Below are 22459 nucleotides of genomic sequence, written 5' to 3' on the forward strand. Positions count from 1 at the left end.
GTGAGATATAAGATTATGGCTCGAATGGATGCCCTAATGGATTCTAATTATCAATCACATACGTTCTTTGCTCGTTTGCAGCAAAATCATGCACGTGAGAATATTGTCAAGATGCAAGATAGGCAAGGAGTATTGATTACTGATCCTACTTGTGTTCTAGATGTGTGTATGGACTTTTATCGCTATTTGTTGGGTCTGCAAGAGGTCATATCTCCTGATGTCATTGTAGTTAGAGAGTCTTTGTTTTAATTGGTTCATCACACCAGGTATTAGATATTTCTGCAAATGAATTGGAAAGAGATATTTTTGTGGATAAGGTGGAAGATGTGTTGAAGCATTTACCTAAAGAGAAAAGTCCAGGATGGGATGGGCTCCTTAATGAGCTTTTCATGAAGTATGTTGATGAGTTGAAGGTCCCTCTCACTTCCATTTTTCAAGAGGTGTCGAATACAGGTATCATGCCTGCGAGTTGGAAGATTGGGCTTATACGTTTATTGCCTAAAGTTCCATCCCCAGTTAATCTACGTCAATGGAGACCAATCACATTGATGGGGGCCATATATAAGACATTTGCAAAGGTCTTGGCCAACAGGTTGCAGGCGATTTCTTCCTACTTTGATTCATTTAAGGCAATATGGATTTATTAATGGTTGGAATATTTTGCATAATATATTGAATGTACAAATTGGAATTGATTATGCAAGGGCTTCAAGGCAAGAGGTGATTATGATTCAACTGGATATTGAAAAGGCTTATGATCATATTAGTTGATCTTTCCTTTCACAGCTTATGCAGGCTATGGGATTTGGCCCTCGCATGTCTTCTTTGATTTATACTATTAGCCAAAACCTACAGTGGTGGGGTGACTGAACCTCTAATCTTATCTCAACTCGATAAGCTAGTGGAGGACAATGAAGGTGTAGGGCTTACTCTTCCATCGAAGAGCAGATGGTTGGCTAGCCATTCGTAGACAATTCTTTCATGTTCCTTAAGGCTCAAAGAGATAATGTTCAGAAGGCTATGGCTGTTTGGAATACTTTTGGTCTTGCTTCAAGGTTATACATTAATATACAAAAATCTACTCTGATAAGCTGTATCGAGAGTGATTTACTTAGTTTGGGATGGAATGGACATGTCATACAAAGGGGATGCATCACACGCCACTTGGGTTATCTGATTGGAGTTGATGTTGATTCACATGTTTTGTTGGCATAGATTCTGTAAGGCTAAATGATAAGTTTGTGTATTGGAAATCTCAAGGTTGGCCTATGCATGTTCAGCTCAAAGTGGCACAATCCATTATGATTAGCATGATATCTTTTTTCTTACCTTTATTGTCATGGACGGGCAAAGCTTTACATCAGATACAACAGCCAATTAGATTGGACGGGAAAAGCTATGCATGATATCTTTTTTCTTTCCTTTATTGCCATGGATGGTCAAAGCTTTGCATCAAATACAACAGCCAATTAGATTTATGTTACGGAAAAGAGTAGGAATTAAGCCAGGGCAGATGTGGATTTCTTGGGAACATGTTACTACTCCGAAGAGGAGTGGAGGGGCAACCCTATTAGATGTCAAATTACATATGATCATTAGGAGATGGCCTTTATTGCAAGATATGTGTGTATCTCAAGAGCCATGGGTGGTAATGGCTAAGGCCCTCATAGAGGAGGTCACACTTGTGCATGGTAATACCAGGATTTATGGTACATGGTGGGATGTAGTGAATGGTTCCCAACAGGTTTCGAGTGGTGGCTTCACCTCTCCTTTCTCATTTGATGATCTCATGGAAGGAGGTGTTGACACACATTAAATGGAAGCCTTTAAATTAGCAATTTTAGTTGAATTCTAGGGCAAGTGAGGCATTGGCTACTTCACGACTTCTGGAGTGGCCTGGCAAACTTGTTGAGCGGCCAAAACTCAATAGAATGGCTCGATTGGGACTAGTGAGAATTGTGGATGCTTTGTTGCCACGTAGAGGCCGCTTATTGTCTTTTTGGAAAATTTGTCAATATTTTCGAGTTCCATGTGGATATGTATAGTTATGGAAGAAGGTGAGGGCAGGACTTACACTGCTTGGTGATATTCCTAAATTTGAGGATCAGCAACCTTGGTTAGATTGGGCATTTTGAAAGCCTCAGGACAGTGTCTAGTGTAAAACAAATCAAGTGTACCATATGATATGTTGAGATATCAAGCTCATCTAGTGAGGCGATGGACACTGATGACCCGCCTGGGGGATAGGCCCCACACTTACACCACTGGCATGGTTGGTGAGATCATGGGTGATATGCGGCCAGTGGGATGACAGGGTGTGTGACAACCACTCTAGAGACTAGCATAGTTATAGCGCTAGCTTATTTAGTTGGGTTCACACTATAGAGAACCCTAGTATGTATTTGGTTGAGTACCTTTTCATATTGTGTACTCTTATCTTTGTATATGGTGTGTTGAATGAAGAAGAAGAAGATTTTCAGCCTCTCACCTTGTGTGTTCTCTTTTAGGGTTTTGTGAGTGTGTGTGTGCTTGCAAGATCTCAAGCTCTCTTCTCCCCCCTGCATCTTTTCATGGTATCAGAGCCTGGTTCATGCTAAGGGCTGAGTTGCAAGTAGGCAAGAGAAGCACAAGAAGCGGTACGAGGGTAAGAGCTTCATCTACTCTTTCCTATTTGTGTTGGCGACTACACCCTTGTCGGGAGCTCTACGAGAGGCACCGGCAAACGATCTCTGATTGAGGAGCTTTCTTCGCGGGAGTAAAGCTATAGGGCAACTGTAGCGTCTTATCAGACAAATTTTTTTGGACTGAAAACGTGTTTTGGGCACGTTACGACCTCCGTTTTTCAGAAAGCATGCGATTTCAAACACTGCAGGTAAGTCATCGATTTTCTGCAGAACTCTGTTTTAAGAACTACAGGAAGACAGATTGGCTGTGTAGACATTGTGTGTGCTGCAAGGAGGTTAACAGTTGCCATTGGGTGTATGTATGTACATTAAGGTCACTAGTTGTGACATTTGAGTGTAGTACAGTACCACTGCAAAAAATACAGCAGTTTGTGCAGGACAAACCAGAGTGCTGATTCTGGTAAATTTGTGTCTGGCAAGATGTCAAATGATGGCATAAACCAGATTGTTGCTGACAAGCTTGATAAGAATAACTTCCATTCTTGGAGGTTCAGACTGACAAATTTCCTGATGGGAAAGGGTTACTGGGACTATATAGAAGGTGAGCATGAAGAGGCACCGGAGATCAATCCGACTGCTTTGCAGATGTGAAAGAATTCAAGGATTGGAACCAAGGAGCCAGAAAAGTTATGTATTAGCTCTCTATCTCAGTATACAGGACACCATGATTGGGCACATACAAGATGCCAAGTCCCCCAAGGAGGCGTGGGACACCTTGGTAAAACTCATGAATTATGGCCAACAGCAATAACAATAACAGTCCCAGAATTCACAACAACAACAACACGCAGGTGGAAGAGGCCAATTCAGAGGTAAGGGGAGTTAAAGAGGTCGTGGAAATTGGCAAAGGTAGTATAATGATACACGTGGATGCTTTTATTGTGGTAAGCCTAGACATGTGCAAGCAGAAGCAGGCTGACATGCAAAATGGGAAATTGCAACAAAACAACTCTGCATTCTCGAGTAAAAACAATGAGGATAATGAAAGGTTGTTTGTTATGCAGTATGTCGTTAATGCCATGTCTGAAAATGTTGAAGCAGCACATAAAGTTGATGTATGATACGTTGATTCAGGTGCTTCGAACCACATGACAAGTCATGGGGAGTGGTTCAAGGAGATGAAAAACTTGAAAGACCAGGTTTTGTGAAAATAGGGGATGACACTGCTCAGCCAATTGCCCATGTTGGAGATGTGCCATTGTCTATGCAGGATGGAAAAGTGAAGTACCTTGCAGATGTACTTCATGTTCCGAACATAACAAAGAATCTAGTTTTAGTTGGCCAGATGATTGAGCAGCGTTTGTAGGTTCGGCTTAACCCTGATGGTTGTTATGTTGACAAGTGCAGGTTGGTTGCAAAAGGCAACAGAGTGGACAGAATGTTTACATTGAATATAAACATTCCTGAAGTGAGTGCTGTGATGTTTGCAAATGGTTCAGGAATTGTTTCAGACACAGACATTTGGCATAAAAGAATTGGACATGTGAATGTGCAGAGAATGAAGTCTATGCAGACTAAAGGAATTGTGACAGGGCTGCCAAAGTTTAAAGTTGAAGGTATGCAGAAAATATGTGAAGCATGCCAATTTGGAAAGCAAACAAAGCATGTATTTTCACGTAACAGAAATGTGAGCAGAAATGCACTAGATGTTGTGCATTCAGATGTATGGGGTCCTACGAAGACCATGTCTATGGGAGGCTGCAGGTATGTGACATTTATTGATGACCACACAAGGAAAGTGTGGGTATACTTCATGAAGGAGAAGAGTGAGATGTTCACTCATTTTCAAAATTTCAAAGTTATGGTGGTTGAAAAGCAAACAGGGAAATATGTAAAGTACCTAAGGTCAGATGGAGGGGGAGAATACTTCTCCAACGAGTTCTCTGAATTTTTGAAGAAGAATAGTATTCGGAGACAGTTTACATGCAGATACACTCTGCAGCAAAATGGAGAAACAGGCACATTGCTTTGCTGAGTTTGCGCGAGCATTGATGGGAGAGAAGAATATGCCGCATAGCTATTGGGCTGAGGCTATTATATAGTAGTTTACATTATGAGCAGGACTCCAACTGCAGCCATACATGATGTAACTCCAGAGGAGAGGTTTACTGGCAGAAAACTTGATTTGTCTCATCTAAAAGTCTTTGGATGCATTACATATGTGCATGTGCCAGATGAGCTGAGAATTAAGGTGGATCCAAAAGCTGAAAAATGTGTGTTTATTGGGTATTCCCTTGAGCAAAAGGGATACAAGTGTTATAACCTTGCTACACGTGAGTTGAGGGTAAGCAGGGATGTTGTTTTTGATGAGATGAGCAACTGAAAAAGGGTAAGCAGGGATGTTGTTTTTGATGAGATGAGCAGCAGCTGGTATTCTGCTGAAAAAGAAGCTGTTGGGGTAGATGTGAGTGGAAATGTGGTTGCACAGAATGCAAGTCAGCAATCACAGTCTTTGAGTGGACCAGGAGAGTCCTCATCTAGTCGTTCAGTTGATAGACCATGGAGTGGTAGGCTGCGTCATAATACCAGTCCTGCAAATGTGATTAGTACATCACATAAAGGCAAAGAGAAAGTGGTTGAGCCCCTTAGTATGCCTGACATTTCTGCAAGGCATTCTCATGTTGATGGAGAGTCTAGTGGCTCAGAGATGAGCCTTGATGAGGAGCTTGGGACACTAGCTATGAGAACACCTGGTGTAAAGAAGGCTATGGAAGCCATGAATGCAAATCTGTGAAGATCTAGGAGAGTGAAGAATCCTATGCAGAGGTTCACCTATGATGGTTATGTGGCACATCACTATGCATACATGGCAAAAGTTATGCAGGTTGTAGAGCCCACATGCATTGATGAGGTTGTTGGAAATGTCTGTTGGGAGGCAAGAAAGCCATTGGATGCAAGTGGGTATACAAAGTAAAACATAACAGTGATGGAAGCATAAGCAGGTACAAGGCTAGATTGGTAGCCAAAGGATATGCGCAGACATATGGCATTGATTATGAGAAAACTTTCAACTCAGTTGCCAAGATGGCAATAGTGAGAGTTGTGATAGCAGTGGCTGCATCAAAGCAATGGTCTTTATATCCAGATGGATATAAAAAATGCATTCTTGCATGGGGATTTGCAGGAAGAGGTGTATATGTTGCAGCCACATGGTTATGAGGATGTGAGTCACCCCGAGCATGTTTGCAGGTTGAAGAAAGTCTTGTATGGCTTAAAACAGGCACCAAGAGCATGGTCTGACAAGATTTCTGAATATCTTGTCACTATTGGCTTTCATGTAGCCAATGCAGATTTCTCGCTATATGTGAGACACAGTGATAGAGGGGTTGTGCTTGTTGTCATCTATGTAGATGACCTGATCATTACGGGGGACCATGATATAGAAATCTTTGATGTAAAGATCTTGCTTAGACAGAAGTTTGAGATGAAGGATCTGGGGGAGCATAGATATTTCTTGGGCATTGAGGTGATTAAGTCACCACATGGTATTGGATTACTGCAGAGACAGTATGGCTTGACATGTTATCCGAGTATGGTATGACAGGCTGTAAGCCTATCTCAGTGCCATTGGATCAGAATGGCAAGTTGAGTGCAGATTCAGGAGAGATTTTGGAGGATCCTACTATGTATAGACGCATAGTAGGAAGCTTGATCTACATGACGATCACCAGGCCGGATTTGAGCTATGTTGTTGGGTTGGTGAGTCAGTTTATGCAGGTTCCTTGGAAGCCACATTTGGATGCATTGAGATGCATATTGAGGTATGTGAGGTCTACTTTGCATTGTGGACTACTTGGAAGCCGCATTTGGATGCATTGAGATGCATATTGAGGTATGTGAGGTCTACTTTGCATTGTGGACTATTTTATGAAACTGGGACAGAAATATGTGTACATGGGTACATAGATGCTGATTGGGCTGGTAGTATCTCAGAGATAGGAGATCTACTAGTGGCTTCATGTTTTCTTTGGGGAGTGCTGCTATGACTTGGAGCAGCAAGAAGCAGCCTACGGTTGCTCTATCCAGTACAGAGGCTGAGTACAGAGGTGCTACTATGGCAGCATGTGAGGTAGCTTGGTTGAGAAAGCTACTTGTTGCAGATTTGGGTCTATCAGTGGATAGACAAGTTGCCATTTTTTGTGACAACATTAGCAGTATACAGTTGGCCAGGAACCCAGTTTTTCATGCTCGAGGATCAGGTCGCTGACATCTTCACCAAAGCATTGGGTACAGAGAAGCTCCACAGATTCAGGGCTTCGCTTGGTGTACATGAGATGGAGTTGAGCTCGAGGGGGAGTGTTGACACCACTGGCATGGTTGGTGAGATCATGGGTGATATGTGGCTAGTGGGATGACAGGCTATGTGACAGCCATTTTAGAGACTGGCATAGTTATAGTGCCAGCTCATTTAGTTGGGTTCACACTATAGAGAACCCTAGTATGTATTTGGTTGAGTACCTTTTCATATTGTGTACTCTTATTTTTGTATATGGTGTGTTGAGTGTTGCGTGAAGAAGAAGAAGATTTTCAACCTCTCACCTTGTGTGTTCTCTTTTATGTTTTATTTAAGGCCATGCCTATATTAAAGAGATGTGATGTGTCAACTTGTAGGATAAGCATGTGTATGTGGGACAAGCTCAACATAGATCCTATTTTAAAACACACAAAAATACTTTCAATATGCAAAAATTCATTTCTCTTGGGGCATGTGGTGGTGGTGGTTATGGGGGCACGGGGGTGGTCTCTTTGCATGTGTATTTGTTTGTTCACGCATGGGAAGAGCCTATAAAGAAAGTTCATTTGTCATCACAACAATGAAAATTAAAACACCCACAAAATGAAAACACCCATATAACTTCTTCTAAAAAGAATGCATTTTCCATGGTATGCTCCTCAAAGATGCTCCAATTAAACATATGGTTTGAAAAATCAAAATATTGAGCCGCCCTCATGATTTGACCATTGCTTCTACTAGTGCAGTGAGAAAAACTCATTGAGTCAATGGTCAACTAAAATGTTATAGTTTATGCATAAAGTCACTGCTTTGCAATTAGGCCCCTATATTTTCCCTTCAAATTCTTTATAGGGTGCCATGTTAATTAAGCCTGCCCTTTGAGATTCTTTTATGGCCTGGCCCATCCAAGCATATAAGATTTGAAATGTACTATTCATCTTCTTGTCAGGGCACCTCGTACCACCATATCGAAGCGAGGTGGTATAATAATACCAATGATATGGTGACATGAGGGAAAACAAATTAGGTTGAAGGGAAAGAAGGGGGGCAATGAGATGAAAAATGCGTGTCACGTTGCATTATTAGGTTGAAGGGGAAGAAGGGGGGCAATGAGATGAAAAAACAATGTTGAATGTCATCGCATACTCAGACAATGGGAATTGCAAAAAAAAAACAACAACGTTGGAATGTCATCCCATATTCAGACAAATGCGGACTCTCGTTCATTGTTCGTTTGCATCGTGCTCTCTCTCTCTCTCTCTCTCTCTCTCTCTCTCTCTCTCTCTCTCTCTCTCTCTTATAGGCCACAGCCCAAACCCATGCTCTTGTTTAGCATGGCTATTTATAGCCATCCCAGAAGCCTCTAGAGCTCGGACGATCCAGAAATGTCCAGCTCTCCAACACACCCGCACGTCATCTTCATGATTCCCTTTTTTTTTGTAAGGCCCATTAACTTTTACGTAAGGTCCTGTTGCTAAGGTTCTGTTGCTAAGGTTCTCCCGCCCGAACTGTTTAATTAATGTATAAGAAAGTTGGGCATCCATATATATATATATATATATATATATATATATATATATGGGAGAAAATAATATGGCATAGAGAAAGGCTTAAATGAAGGTGAAAACTCAAAGGGAGAAGGGGTCCTCATGGGAACAAGAGGACATCAAATACTCACACTTTGGGGGAGGGGGTGTTCGGCTGCAAAATTTGCGAGTGTTTTTTAATGCATGAAAGCATCCAAGCGAAAGGAATTGGATGCTCTTTGCCAGGCCCTCCGAGAAGCAAGCCTCCAAAGTGAGAACTCGCAAGAGGACACTGCCGCCCGCCGCACCCTGTGGACTCTAGTGTCTTCTCATCATGGCCCTCACTTGCCCTCCTCCCTTTTCATTAGCTTTCTGCGCTCCCTTCCTAGGAACTCACTTCTCTCCTCGCTCATTCGATATCACCCTTCCTTTTCTTTTTGTTGTTTCCCTTGCACTTTCCCACAAATGTCCTCCTCTAGAAGATGTGGCAAACGCAGGCCCCCTACCCGCCTCTTCAGACACCTCCACCATACCACCTTCCATAGAGGCCAAAAGAAGACAGCATCACACCCCACTGCTACATAGCCCCCAAGTCCCCTCTGTGGGCAGTTTCCATGGCCAATCGACTGGCTAATTCAGCCCAATTAACCAGTGGCCTAATCCCAATTGTCTAGTTAATCAAGCCCAATTGCCCAGTTCATCATGCCCAATTGAAGGATCAGCTGATTCTCCCCAATTGCATTGTTGGTTTTTTTGAATCCATCCCCATTCATTTTTTTAGCTTGCAGTCATGCTTATGCCCAATTCAACCCAATCCATAAACAACTCTAGCACATTTTGTAGCAATGGCCATTTTGAGCAAAATGCTATAATTGAGTGAAAAAAATAATAATTTCAAGAAGAATTCTTGCAAATTTTGATCTCCACATTGGGAGACATAAGCAATGGGCATGCCCAACACTTCCAAATTCTATTCAATGCCAAGCTTGCAAAGCAACCATGGTCTTACCTCATGCTTCAAGGGACCTCATAGATCCCCATCATCAGAGCCCACATCAGTTCTCGACTTGGCCACGATCAGCCCAGCGTCAAGCCCGGGGACGAGCCCGAACCGATTCATCATGGGCATGGGTGTCCCTTCTCTTCACAAGTCCATCATCCACAAGAGCTACCACATGCAGAATGTCAACAACGAGTATGGAGACATTGGCCAAGCTTACCCACAATCTCATATGGGATGTCAAGCCAATACATGCTCTCCACTGAGCAATAGATCCTTCACAAGCTTCAGTGGTGGCTATGCATCATCAGATAGCTATGACGACATTTCCATTGGAGCCGAAAATGAGGTTTTGGAGGTGTTAGAGGGCCTGGATGCTGAGCTTGATCTCGATTTTGTTATGAAAACACAAAGTACTCTTGGGGATGTGTTTGCCAATAGCCCCCGAGTGATCAATAGTGATAACCACAACCCATGGGATGAAACAGTTCTCAATGTGCTAAGCCCTGATGGGTTTATGGATGTCCAAGGCTCTCTCTCTTCTGTGGATCCAAATCTTCCTTTTAAAACAGAAGAGGGGGTAGCATTAAGTGCAAATCTGGATGGATTTAACAACACATATCTCTCTCCAAGCGACTCTCTAGAAAGCCCACTCGACACATTCTCACCCTCCATGGATAGGAGAAAGAGACCCTATGGTATATATGAAGAAGATCACCTTCTCTCTTCACAGTTTTCTATTAGAGATGATGAAATTTTGCCTGAATTTACGCCTCCTAGAAATGAATCACACCTAATAATACCTCAATTCACCAACATATCCAGCCCATACATTCATCCCTCCAAAAAATGCATGTTCCTCCCCTCCCCTCGAGACCCCATTGAGAGCCAAGTGTACCCCATTGAGAGCCAAGTGTACACCGCTAAGACAGATTATACCACTAGTCCAGAGATGGGAGGAAGTGCTTCTAATTCCGACTTTGCCACTCATTCAGGGCTCATAGGATGCACCTCTAGCTCAGAGTATACCAATAATCAAGAGCTGATGGAGAGAAATTCATGTGCCTTCTTGCAGCCCATAGGCTCTCACAACCCTTTGATTGATACTACTCTATTGAATAGTCATACTGTGGAAGTGCTCACCAGTGCAGCATTTCCAGGCATAGGGCAAGAACCTAAGGTCTTTGGGCAACAGCAGGAAGAGCAAGGTCTTCAATTAGTTCATCTCCTCCTTGCGTGTGCCGAGATGGTCGGAGAGCAGCAATATGACGTCGTCCAACCCCTCCTTAGCAAATTGCAGAGCATGTCATCTCCAGATGGAGACCCCATGGAGAGAATTGCCTTTTACTTCTCAGAGACCCTCTTGAGAAAAGTTAATAGTATTAATCCCATGGATTTTTCCCCCCCATCACATGAAACACACATCATGGACCATCTCTCCATGTCAGATTATGCAGCTAACCTTAGGCAAATTGAGATTGATAAATTTTACCTTGCTCTTTACCAGGCATTGCCTTATACCAAGTTCTTGCATTTCACTGCAAACCAAGCCATCTTGGAGGCTGTGGCAGACTCATCCCATGTCCATGTGATAGATTTTGACATCCAACAAGGGATTCAATGGCCCAATTTCTTTCAATCACTGGCTGCCAGGCCTGGGGGCCCACCAAAATTGATAAAACTATCAGCTGTTGGGTCTTGCATCAGCAGGCTGAATCAGACAGGGAGGATGCTGGCTGAGTTTGCACACACCTTGAGCTTGAACTTTGCCTTCAATCCAGTTGTGATAAGGAAATTCAAGGAGCTGCATGTGGGCATGTTTGAGACAAGGAAAAGTGATGCTGGTGGCCATGATTATGGTCATGATGACGACAATGATGGCGGCGATGATCATGATGATGATGGAGATGAGGCCATGGCAGTGAATTTCCCTGCAATTCTCCATAGCCAGCTATGGGAAGGGGTGACAGTGGAGGTGTTCTTAAGGTTTGTGAAGAAGCTGAATCCAAGAGTGTTGACTGTGATGAAGGCAGAGAGGCACAATGATGCACCCTCCTTTGTGCACAAATTCATAGAGATATTGTTTTACTACAGTGCTTTATTTGATTCATTGGAGGTTTCATTGGACAGGACGAGCCCAGAAAGAGCTAGGATTGAGAGGGTTCTTCTAAGCTATGGCCTCAAGAACATAACCTCTGCAGGGGATGAGGAGCTTGCCATGCATGCTAGCACGGAGAAATGGCAAGCCCTTCTCAATAGGGCAGGTTTCCACACAACCCAATTCAGTGACCACTCTCTGTACCAAGCCAAATTGCTTCTTCAACTCTATGCATCAGAGGCTTTCAAGATTGAAGACCTTCACCACACCTCTGCCCTCAGCATAGGCTGGAAAGAAACCCCCCTCTTTGCTGTCATGGCATCCTCCTTAAGCAAACTAGAGCAAGTTTTTTAAGCCCATCATTGCATGGTTGGAGGCTTAACCCTTGCTTAATCCTAGGTTTATATGGTCACATTAATTAAATGCCTCGTAAGGCGTTTTCCCGGGCTTACATTGATGCCTGATAGGGCCTCTTAGATTAAGTAGATATAATATAGGGCAACTCAAGAGTAACCGAGAGAGCAAAGGCTGTTTTTCGGTGAAGCAAGCAATGTATTTTTATGCTTATCATTTGAATGTAAAGTCTCTAATATTTGCTCTCCATTATCAAATGAAACATCGAAGTCCTTTTATTTCTAAGTTCTCAATTATGTTCTCTGTGTTTTGCACCATTGTCTACACTATCTTCTTGCAAGCACTGCTTTTCTTTACTTCTCTCTGGACAAACCTAACTTGATACTACTTAGAGAAGGTGGAGGCTTTTGAAGATTAAGGTAGGATTCAAGGCCAATTTTAATGCAATGTTATTTAAACGTCATGGAGTAGAAGCACACCACATACCAATCTGGGCAAACACTTGATGCACACCACACACCAATGTGAGCAAACATTGGGCCCTATTAATCCTTGGGATGATAAGACACTTTTGTCTAGCCCAACCTCATAAAGAAGCAGAAGTACTTGAATTGGCTAAGAAGGCCAAGGAATAGAGAAAAACAAAGTCAGAAGCCAAAAGGCTAGAAAAGGAACATTGAAAGCTCAATAACAAATACAAACTACAGCTCAGAGGAGAGAGCCAGAGCTGAAGAAGAGAGAGCCCAAAGAAAAGCTTTCAAGGAAGTGCAGAGAAAAGCCTCCTAGAGAAATAAGATACAAAAACAACAATTAACAAGAATTATAAAGAAGTAGACTAAGCCTCCTAGAGGGGAAGGGGAAAAGATAATAAAGCCGGGGATAACAAAGAGCAAAGAGAGCACTTAAAACCAAAGGAAATAATTCTAACTTTTGGAAGAATGAGAAAAGACCTCTTGTATTTGTAGTATAAGAAAGTAGCTAAAGGAGAGGTAAGGTAAGTGTTTAAACTCCCTAACATCTTTAGTGCCGTTCCGTTTTAGGGCTTAGCCTTGGGGGTATGAATGTATGATATCATGGAAGTTCAACAAGCGACCTTAATGTGGATAAAAATAACTTGATCGAGGTATCTACATGTGTTGTGATGACGAGGACAAATTTAAGCTAGCTAACCAACATATGTGTATGGTCCCAAACTTACCTCGAGATCGGATGAGCTACCAATCCATACATGAGGTGGAGCTGGCGTGTCTAAAGTCCTAACACGAGTCCGCGACATTTGTGCTTTTCCCCTTCCCTTCCCTCTCCTCCCCTTCCCTCCCTTTTCATATTTGGCCTTGGTGGGTCCTCCCTTCTCATATTTGACTCCGTCCTTTCATATTTGGCCTATCTGTTTCTTACATTTCCCTTAAGCATGGAGTCATGCACCCTCCTCATGAAGCACATTGAGTTCATTGAGACCAAAAGCTCTTAGTGGTTTGCATTGGTGTGCATTCTCCACATCTATGGAGAATCTTGATGTGGAGGATTTGGTTAGAGGGCCTTTCTTATTATGACATGTTAGCAGCCTCCGAGGGCCTTTCAAGGCTCCCTAAGATTTGGGATGCAGTCTTAGATCTATTTTTAGATAGGCATGGTGCCTAACGAGTTCACATAAAGTAGTTTGCCATATCTAGTTATTCTCACCTGCAAATCTTTGGCGAATATGTAGTTGCCTATGGTTGGCTACCTATATGTAGGCTACCAAACCATTGTTAGAGAGGTTTACCATACAAGGAGACAACAAGGCCTAGGATTGCAAAGCACAAGACAAAACACTTCTACTAGTAGTATAGGTAGGTGACACGTCGAGGAGACACAAGGACCATTCCATACATAGCCAGAGCTCTACCCCATGACTAGCTTCAAAGATCATGAGACATTCAAAAATCCCATCGCATGTTTCTCCGAGCTTGCATGAGGACTATTACTCAGCTTTCCTCTCTATTGTCAATGCCATAGGGTTTTATATGTGCTTAGATGTGGCCATTTCTTCCACCTCGATTGCATTACCTAATAGTTGTCATCCTCACATTGCAATTGTCCATTTTGACCATTTTGCAATGCTAAGGTTGTGATCCCCACATATCGAGTGTTAGACATAGATGACCTATATGGCGGTGTAGAGATTCTGAGACCAAAAGACTTGTATCTCACATGACTTGCGAGAATATTTTGAGGTTTGCATGTGAGGACGGCTATGCATATATCCCTATAGACTTCTAGACTTTTCATAGTGGCCTCATAGGTGGTACCTTATTTACTATAGAATAAACTTATAATTTTAAAGGTCATGTCATTGCATAGGCCTCATAGTAGGTACCTTATTTATTATAAAATAAACTTATACAATGCTCTTTATTTATCGTTAAATCTTGTGTGATTGATAGCAAGGGTAGAGTTGATGGGGGATCTATTACATGAGATAGGTGAAGTTGTCAAATGGTGAGGATCTTGTAGCAACAATAGTAAGTAGGTTGGAGGGGCTACTCATGGTGGCAAGGGTTTTGGTTTCTTTTGGATGACATTATAATACATTATATTATCATTAACCTTGAGGTTGCCAGACCATGCACATGGAGTTTATGGGCACCATTTCACATGGGGTAAATCCAAAGAAGAGGTTAACAAGGTATTTTGATCCCCCTTGAGGAAGGTTCATGCATAAGATTTATTCGATAAATTAAAAATTAGCTTAGATTTATAAAAACATGCTACCTTTTTGTTAACCCGGTGGGGATGGTGGTGGCAATGATGGGAACCACCATGTAGTGTGAGGATCAGGTTGTTTGACTCCTTGGTCCATGTTGGTGTTGATGCAAGGTAGCTTTGGTTGTTGGAGCTTTTGTGGCCTTGATGGGTTAAGAGTTTGGGTTTTCCTTCAAGCTATTTGGACTACTTCTCTAACTCAATGTGCTCTGACTTATAAATCTCTTCTATTCTATGCTTTCTTCATTTCTCTAGCACTTGCCACTTTCTTTAACTCTTTACTACTTTCTTCAACATTGTTTTTTAAAGAATAAGTCTATTCTATTCTATGCTTTATTCATTTCTCTAGCACTTGCTACTTTCCACTTGCTACTTTCTTCAACTCTTTAAGACTTTCTACAACATTGTTTTATAAAGGATAAGTACTTATACTATAATGAAGAAACAAATTGAGTTGCTAGCATTGTAGGCCTAGGATAATTTAGCTTGTTGCAAGGCATGTGATATGAATTTGCAACTCTCTCTCATGTTGATATCCACAAAAACTATGTAGCCCATTAGGGAGCATTTGAACATATTTTGGGCCTTTTGCTAATGAAAGTAATTAGAACCGGACCAATAGGAATAGAGGTTGTGCACATTTGGTCTCCTTTGAATATAGAGAGGGAGACTAGGCTATAGGGAGGGGGACTAGGCTTTCAATACTAATAATTACACTTTTTCCTTTCAAAAAGTAGGGGGGTTAGGGTAGGTATGGTCCCACCATTTTCGTGGCTCAAAAAATCCTAAAAATTTTAAAATTTTTGAAAAGTCACTTTTCCCCCCAAAAACCCATCTCAAATTTCATTGTAGTCAAAAATTTCATTGTAGTCAAAAATTTCATTTTCAAGTCCGCTTTCCCTCTTGAACGTCCAAATTAAACTCTTGTTAACCTTCTTCCCTTCCTCTTCCCTTCCTCTTCCATCTCTTCAATATCCATCAAGCCTGAAACCCTAATCTGCATAGCATCTTTGCGTTTTCTTTCTCTATCTCATTCGCCCAACCCTAATCTCACTACTATAGCTTCACAATTGATATGGCTGTACCACGTAGAAGACCAAAAGATGAGATTGAGGAGATCTCATTGTACAACAAGACGGACGATGATGGTGCTTGGGTGAGAGAGGCATTTCGCAAGGGTGCTTGGGTTTTCCTGCAACCTCTACTGCTATTGGTCCGCACCGAGTTTGACGACGAGATGTGATGGAGCTTCATTGGAAGGGTCATCTAGAGGGATTCAAAAATTCGAGCAATGGAGACGACCTGGTGGCCATTGTACAACATGTGTACATGATGGCACGAGACATACATCTTCGTGAACAAACTCGATTCCCATGCAACTGTGATATTATGATAGCTACATCTTTCATGTTTAATAATCTTATTTTTGGGTTGCAGATATTTTTCCTTCCAACTTGGCAGAGGAGAAACCATTATGAAGCCTTACCGGAACATTTTAAGCCCTCCATGTGCAGACATTGGTGAGGCACTGTTTTCTTATAAAACTAGTGCAGGCCTTCTTAAGGAAAAGATCTTCTTTTACCGGCACTCCTATGTGGTGCCAATGCATGACGGTGGGTTTGGTAAGGTAGAGATCATCACATCTCCTCTCCTCTCTTCTGTTGAATAGCCAACTCTTGATGCTTGGACGATTATGGTCATGAAATCAAAGATGCTTTGTGATATACAAAAATCTTTGAAGTTTGCAAAGCCATCTCGATCTGTGGGTCTCAGTTGGGTATGCCCAATTCATCTTTTTGCTAAGATATTCAATCAATTTACTTTCTCACAAACACTTACCATGTTTGTGTGTAAGAAAGTACTAGGTGATGACATGGTTGCCTTGCTTCGAGAGCAATGGAACATTGTAGAGGGGCAACATAAGGATGATATATTCAAGTGCACAATAGTAGAGTCCAGTGTTACATTTCAGTATCTTAAAGCTCGTGCTACCTTCTACATTCGCTTTTATTATGAATGATGGATTAAGAAAAATAATAGTTGGGTCCCATTGCAAGCCGATGAACAAGTTCTTTTGCCTCTTGACATATGCGTTAGGTTGCCCAATGGTGTGTTGGAAATTGTAAGTGCAAGCAGGCATTGGAGCCTCCTAAATATTAGGGAGCACCTCAATATCATGGGAAGTGAGGATATAAGTGGGGCACAGCTCAAGGTGAAGAATAGGAGTCGAAGACCTTGGTAGATACTAATTGGGAATATGATTGTATAAGCATGACTTAATAAGAAAGCTTTGTAGTTTTTTTATGAAGTCTGTTTAGAATTATAATATTTGCCTTCAACTCTTGGGATTTTTTAAATTTACGTATGTAATTCATCAATGAAAAGTTTTGTCTTGTGATTGTTATGCCTTTGTAATTTTTTATGTTGTTCTTTTAGAATTACAATATTTAGAGCTCTTTTTATGAAGCCCTTTAAGAGTTATAATATTTAGAGCTCTTTTTATGAAGCCCTTTAAAAGTTATAATATTTTCCTTTCAGAGGTGTACTCGAGTCACAAGATGACAATTATGGCACAATATCTTAAAACCATTACAAACTCATGTTTCTACCTTGAGAAATTTAAGTACAAATGTGTTTTGAGTAAAAAACATCATAAAATGAGAAGAGAATTTCTCAATCTTTACAAAAACAATTATAAAATTAGAAGAAAATTTACAAGTATTTACAATTATAAATAGGGAGGAGGAGAATGAAGCTTTCTATTTTGTCTCCATCTCCTCTGGTTTTGTTCTCATGTCCCCCTTTGTCTCCTCTGGTTTTGTGGCCTCCTTTGTCTCCATATCCCCCTTTGACTTTTTCTGGCTATTCTTACAGCAAACTTGAGTTCCTTCTTAGCTTTCTTGCCAACACCCTTCTTGGCACCCACTTGAGGACCACTTTTCTTAGAGGTACTTCCTGATTTAGTATCCTTAGTTTCTTTATGTGTGCCTTGTTGAGGAGCACCCTTGGTTTCTTTATGTAGAATTCCTTACTTAAACATCAAATGCTTTAGTGGGAATGTACATGCATTTTCTTCTTCTTCTTAGATGGAGAGGCTTGCCTTGGGGGTGGTGGAGAATCTAGATCATTTGGAGTAATTGAATTATTCCAAATAATATTGATAGCTCTTGCACGAACACTCCACATCCAAAACTCGTGAGATCCAAGAGTCTGTCAAATTAAGAAAATTTCTCATATTTAAGAACTAAGAACTATACAAAATAAGTTAAAAAATTAAGTAAAGATTTACTATAAAAATAGTGGGTTTTTTAACTTAACCTACACTGCTATCAATCTCGGTATATTTAGACGGTATATTTAGATAAAAGATATTTCCACACATTGGCAATAACATGTCATCCACATGAGGTAGAATCTTTTTGTAAAGCCACTGGGGCTGATTCAGAAACTTATAGTCTGCCTCCTTTTTCAAAATTGGATATTGATCTTCAATAGCCACAATAGCTCTCTTACATGCCCTATTAAAAATTAAATTTGAATATAAGAAAAAATAAAGTATGAAGCTTAGAAGGAAGATCAATATTAAAGTTATTAAAAAGAACTACTTACAATTTAATCTGCCCATGCATCCCAGTTAGGCTATTCATGAAAATAACACTCCTTCTTAGAAGATTAATAACACAAGCACTTCAGTGTCCACTGGAAAAAAGTAAAAGAAATATTTAAGAAAGCGAATATCATATGTTAAATATTTAAACACATAGGAATCATCAGTTTTTAGAGACGAAGCTCTCTACATATGGCAAAACAACAAAACAAATGTTCTTACTTTTTATTGGCTTGAAAAAGGATGCCAGCTCGGAAGTCTTCTTCTTCATATCAATCAATGATGCAGGCGACACTAAGGGATCACAAATGAATATTTCGTTGACTTGATTTGGAAGCAATTCCTTCATAAGTGCCTTGAAAGAGATTATAAAGGAAAAATAAACAAAATAGAAAATATTCTTACATTATTATATATGAGAAAATAAACATATGTGAAAAATGTAGTCATACCTTAAACACATGAGAATAACACTATCATTGATCTCCCTATCCTTCCCTGCAAGCATGTAAATGTCCCCAGGTGCAATATAGAGATAGTCTTCCTCCACTGTGCCAACATTGCAGATTAGCTGCCCTGGTACTTGGGCAAGGCTTTGAGAATTGGCCTTCTCCAATTGCACAAGGGTCTCTAAGCTATCATGCACATGTGAGATCTTTTCCTTCACCTCCTCCTCCTTTTCCTTCACCTCCTCCTCCTCCCCAGAACTCTTATCATTTGGTTGAGATTTCCTAACCAACTTTCTTTTCTTCTTGGGAGGAGAAGTAACTTCTTAAACTTTTATATTATCTTCCTTTGATTTCCTTTTCAATGCTGGGGGAATTGCAAGGATCTCAAAAGCTTTCTTATCCCTCATTGGCAAGGGATGAAGAAATTTGTCAAATCTGTACCTCACCCTGCTAACAAGTGTCATGTCTCTATCCACATCAAAATGACTCTTCTTGCATGGGCAGCACATATGAAGCTATCATTCATGAAGTCTATAAGAAAGTCTTCACAAGCTTCTTGAAGACATGCCACTGCACTGCTCTGCCATCTATAATGTCCTTGCCCTTTGATATTGTCACTTACTGTTCTTACAATTCTCGAGAATGGTGCCCTAGGGATGAGAAGATGTGTAGACTCTTGTGCTTGCCTTATCTCAGCAACAACAAACAATTTCTTTTGTTTTGAAAGGAAAGTTCTTGCCTTAGATATATTGGTTCTACCCTTTACTGGTTTCTTCTCTAATGGTTGCTTAGAAGTTGTTGCCTCTGGCTTTGGCTCTGAATCTTGCTGTTTAGGAAGGGAGGGATCTGGGTAAACCATTCTCACAGTTTGCTTTGTACGAGCCATACTTCCAAGAAGTGATGAAGCAAGAATCAGTCCAGGGAGCGATAAAGCAAATCGAGTCCAATCCTTTGAGAAGAGCTGGATTCACACGATGGAAGGAATCTGGCGACAAGGCAAGGGACAAGCGGAGCACTGTCCACGGAGCGATAAGGAAAATTTAAGCATGATGGGAAGGCTACACTCGCGCCGTGGAAGGAATTGGGCGAGAAGGTGGGCGATGAGCAGGCGCTGTCCACGGAGCGATAAGCCGAATCCAAGCCTGACGGAAGTGTGCAGTCGCGTTGTTGACGGAATCGAGCGGGGTGAAGAAAACGTTACGTTTCGCCCATGAAGCGATAAGCCGAATCTGCTGTTGACAAAACGTAGAATCGCGCCATAGAGGAAGGGCCGAATGCTGCGAAAAAGTTCAGAAATAATGACGTAAAAAGTTCATGCGCCGTCAATGGTACCCAATTAAAAAAATCAATATTTTCTCCTTTTTATAGAATGCGATGTCATCATTTGTGAGGATGACTTAAGCCCTACATGTGGCTCTCCGATGATGATGTAAGCCCTACACGTGGTTGGAGGGTGATGATGTCAGTCCTACACGTGGCACAACGGCACACTTCGGTGATGTCAGCCCTAATAATATTTATATATAGTCGTGCCTTGTTTAAATTTTATTTTTTTAATTTCGGTCCCCCTTCCTCGCGCCGTAGATTGGTTTCGGTCCTCCTTCACTCGCGCCTTCAGTTCACCATGCGATAAGCAAATTCGCTTCTGGTCAATTCTTCGTCCTCGCACCGTGGCTTGGCTTCCGTCCCACTTCACTCATGCCTTCAGTTCACCATGCGATTGGCAATTTCACTCCTTGTTAGTTGTTCGCCCTCACGCCACGGCCAACAATTCGAGCATGGAGCAGGTGGTTCACTGATATGATCCTTTGGAAGATGTAGAGATACTTGAAGAGGTAACAAATGAGCCTAGTGCCAATGAAAACCTATTCGATTTGTTAAGAACACCATATTGGGGAATATGGGAATTTCTCACAAGTTTGGGACACGTGGTCAAAAGTTTGGATTAACCATAACTTGAACATCACTAATCCAAAATGAGCACTTTATAGCTCTTTAGATTCCATTTTTCAAGCGCTTTCCAACGATAGGTCATATGATAGGGTTTTGAGAAGCTTACAAACATGTTATCCATGTCCCCTTTTTTAAGTATTCAAAAATGGGAATTGGGAAATTCCCAAATTCACTAATATGTTGTTTAAGGAGAGCTGGGCATGATGAACCTCTTCCAGATGTTGAGCCTATATTCAATGTGCCCCTTAATTTATAACAAATTGTTAAGGACATGGCAAGCTCTATGTTAGGGGAAGAGTGGGCATATTGTTATTTGGTTAGTACAAAATTATAAATGAGGGATCATCACAATATTTTCACATGTCTAGCTTTGCCCTATCCTCATCTGAAAAAAAGAGCATGTCAGGAAGGTGGGATGCCTATTCAGAAGATAAGAGGATAAAGTTTTATCTTGACAACTGTCCTATGCACAAGAAAAAGTGCAAAGTTCTTGAGTACTATTTTGGATTTGTTGCTTATCTATTTCTTCATGCAGACAAAGAGGACTACATAAAGGCTGAACTGGAAGTTCGGAAGGGTCAAAAGGTTCCACAAGCTTCATTTATCATCACAAAGATTGAATCTGATGAGGTTATGGACCTAGTTTCTAGTGATGAGGAGTGCCTTCTAAGCATAGGGTTTGATGTGGCAGAGTTTAAGGCATAGGGTTTGATGTGGCCGAGTTTAAGGCATCCACTGTTATTGATGCAGGATCATCTGTGCCATGGAGAACACTTGAAATCAAACTTCATCATCCCTGGGCTGCCCTCCTTTCTTATAAATGGCAAGAATTTTATTCTTCTCTCCCACATACAAAAGCTTTATAATTTAAGGGAAGATTATTGCCTTACAATTATAGCAGATGGTCTTGAAGCTGCCAGGGGTGTACTTGATGTGGAAAATGAACATAAAGAGGAGTTTTTGGGGTTGGACACTGAGGTGATAGGGAACTTCATTGAAGCCCCTAGAGCCATGTCATTGTGCTTTGACAAAGCCAAGGAGACTGAATCTTCTCTTCCCACAGAACTAGAATTTCAAAGTCTTCAAGAGGAGTTAGGAATTACTGAAATGGGAAGAGAGCCCTTGCCCGCCCCTTGATCAAGGAAATGAAGAAGGCTCCATCAACCGTTGGGATGCATCCAAGTTGGAAGAGGATGAGAACCAAAAGGTAATTTATCTGTTCTTGAGTGAGTGAATTTATGTGATTTATGGTATTAACTGAATTTATGTGAAAGCCAAATTCTTTGTTTAATGTAGATTGAGCTTGATGATGCCGATGGTTTCCTTGGATGTGGAGGTGCTGCCCGTGCAAGAGTTGGCCAAGATGCTACTCTTGCACACTACATCCCATCTTTGACAAAGAAATATTTATTGTCTACCACAGCAAATATTCTATTGATGCTGAAATTTCACTTCTCACACTCAAGGCACTATCTAGATATACGGGCTATTCTTTTATCCCTTACAATACACATAAGGTCATGCTGATAGAGAAGTGTGCTGCTATTCATATCTTTGGATACGGTACAAGATTTTGGCCTTCCAGAACTGATACTTCCTCTGTTATGCTAGCTATGCTCTGGGTGCAGGACTAGAAGATGTAAATGCACTCAAGGGTTATAGTCCAAGAAGTCTTTGCGTTATAGAGAAAAATTGCCTAGTAAAGAGGAAGAGTAAGTAGAGAAGAGACTCGAGAGCAATCAATTATCTTGATTATTTTGTTATATCTTTTATGTAATGAAATGATGTGATTAAGTTTTAATTATAAGT

General features: G+C 41.2%; 1 protein-coding gene across 1 annotated transcript; it reads left to right on the top strand.

Annotated features, from left to right (window-relative positions):
• The first annotated feature begins 8835 nt into the window (after window positions 1–8835).
• LOC147633286 (DELLA protein RGA2-like) lies at window positions 8836–12163 on the top strand. The gene has a single exon (XM_086805832.1). The coding sequence runs from the start codon at window positions 9389–9391 to the stop codon at window positions 11894–11896; it is 2508 nt and encodes an 835-aa protein (XP_086661958.1). The 5' UTR covers window positions 8836–9388; the 3' UTR covers window positions 11897–12163.
• Window positions 12164–22459: the final 10296 nt, after the last annotated feature.

Source organism: Cibotium barometz, chromosome 12 (genome assembly GCF_041138505.1).
Source record: "Cibotium barometz isolate CiBa-2024 chromosome 12, ASM4113850v1, whole genome shotgun sequence".
Lineage (NCBI taxonomy): Eukaryota > Viridiplantae > Streptophyta > Polypodiopsida > Cyatheales > Cibotiaceae > Cibotium > Cibotium barometz.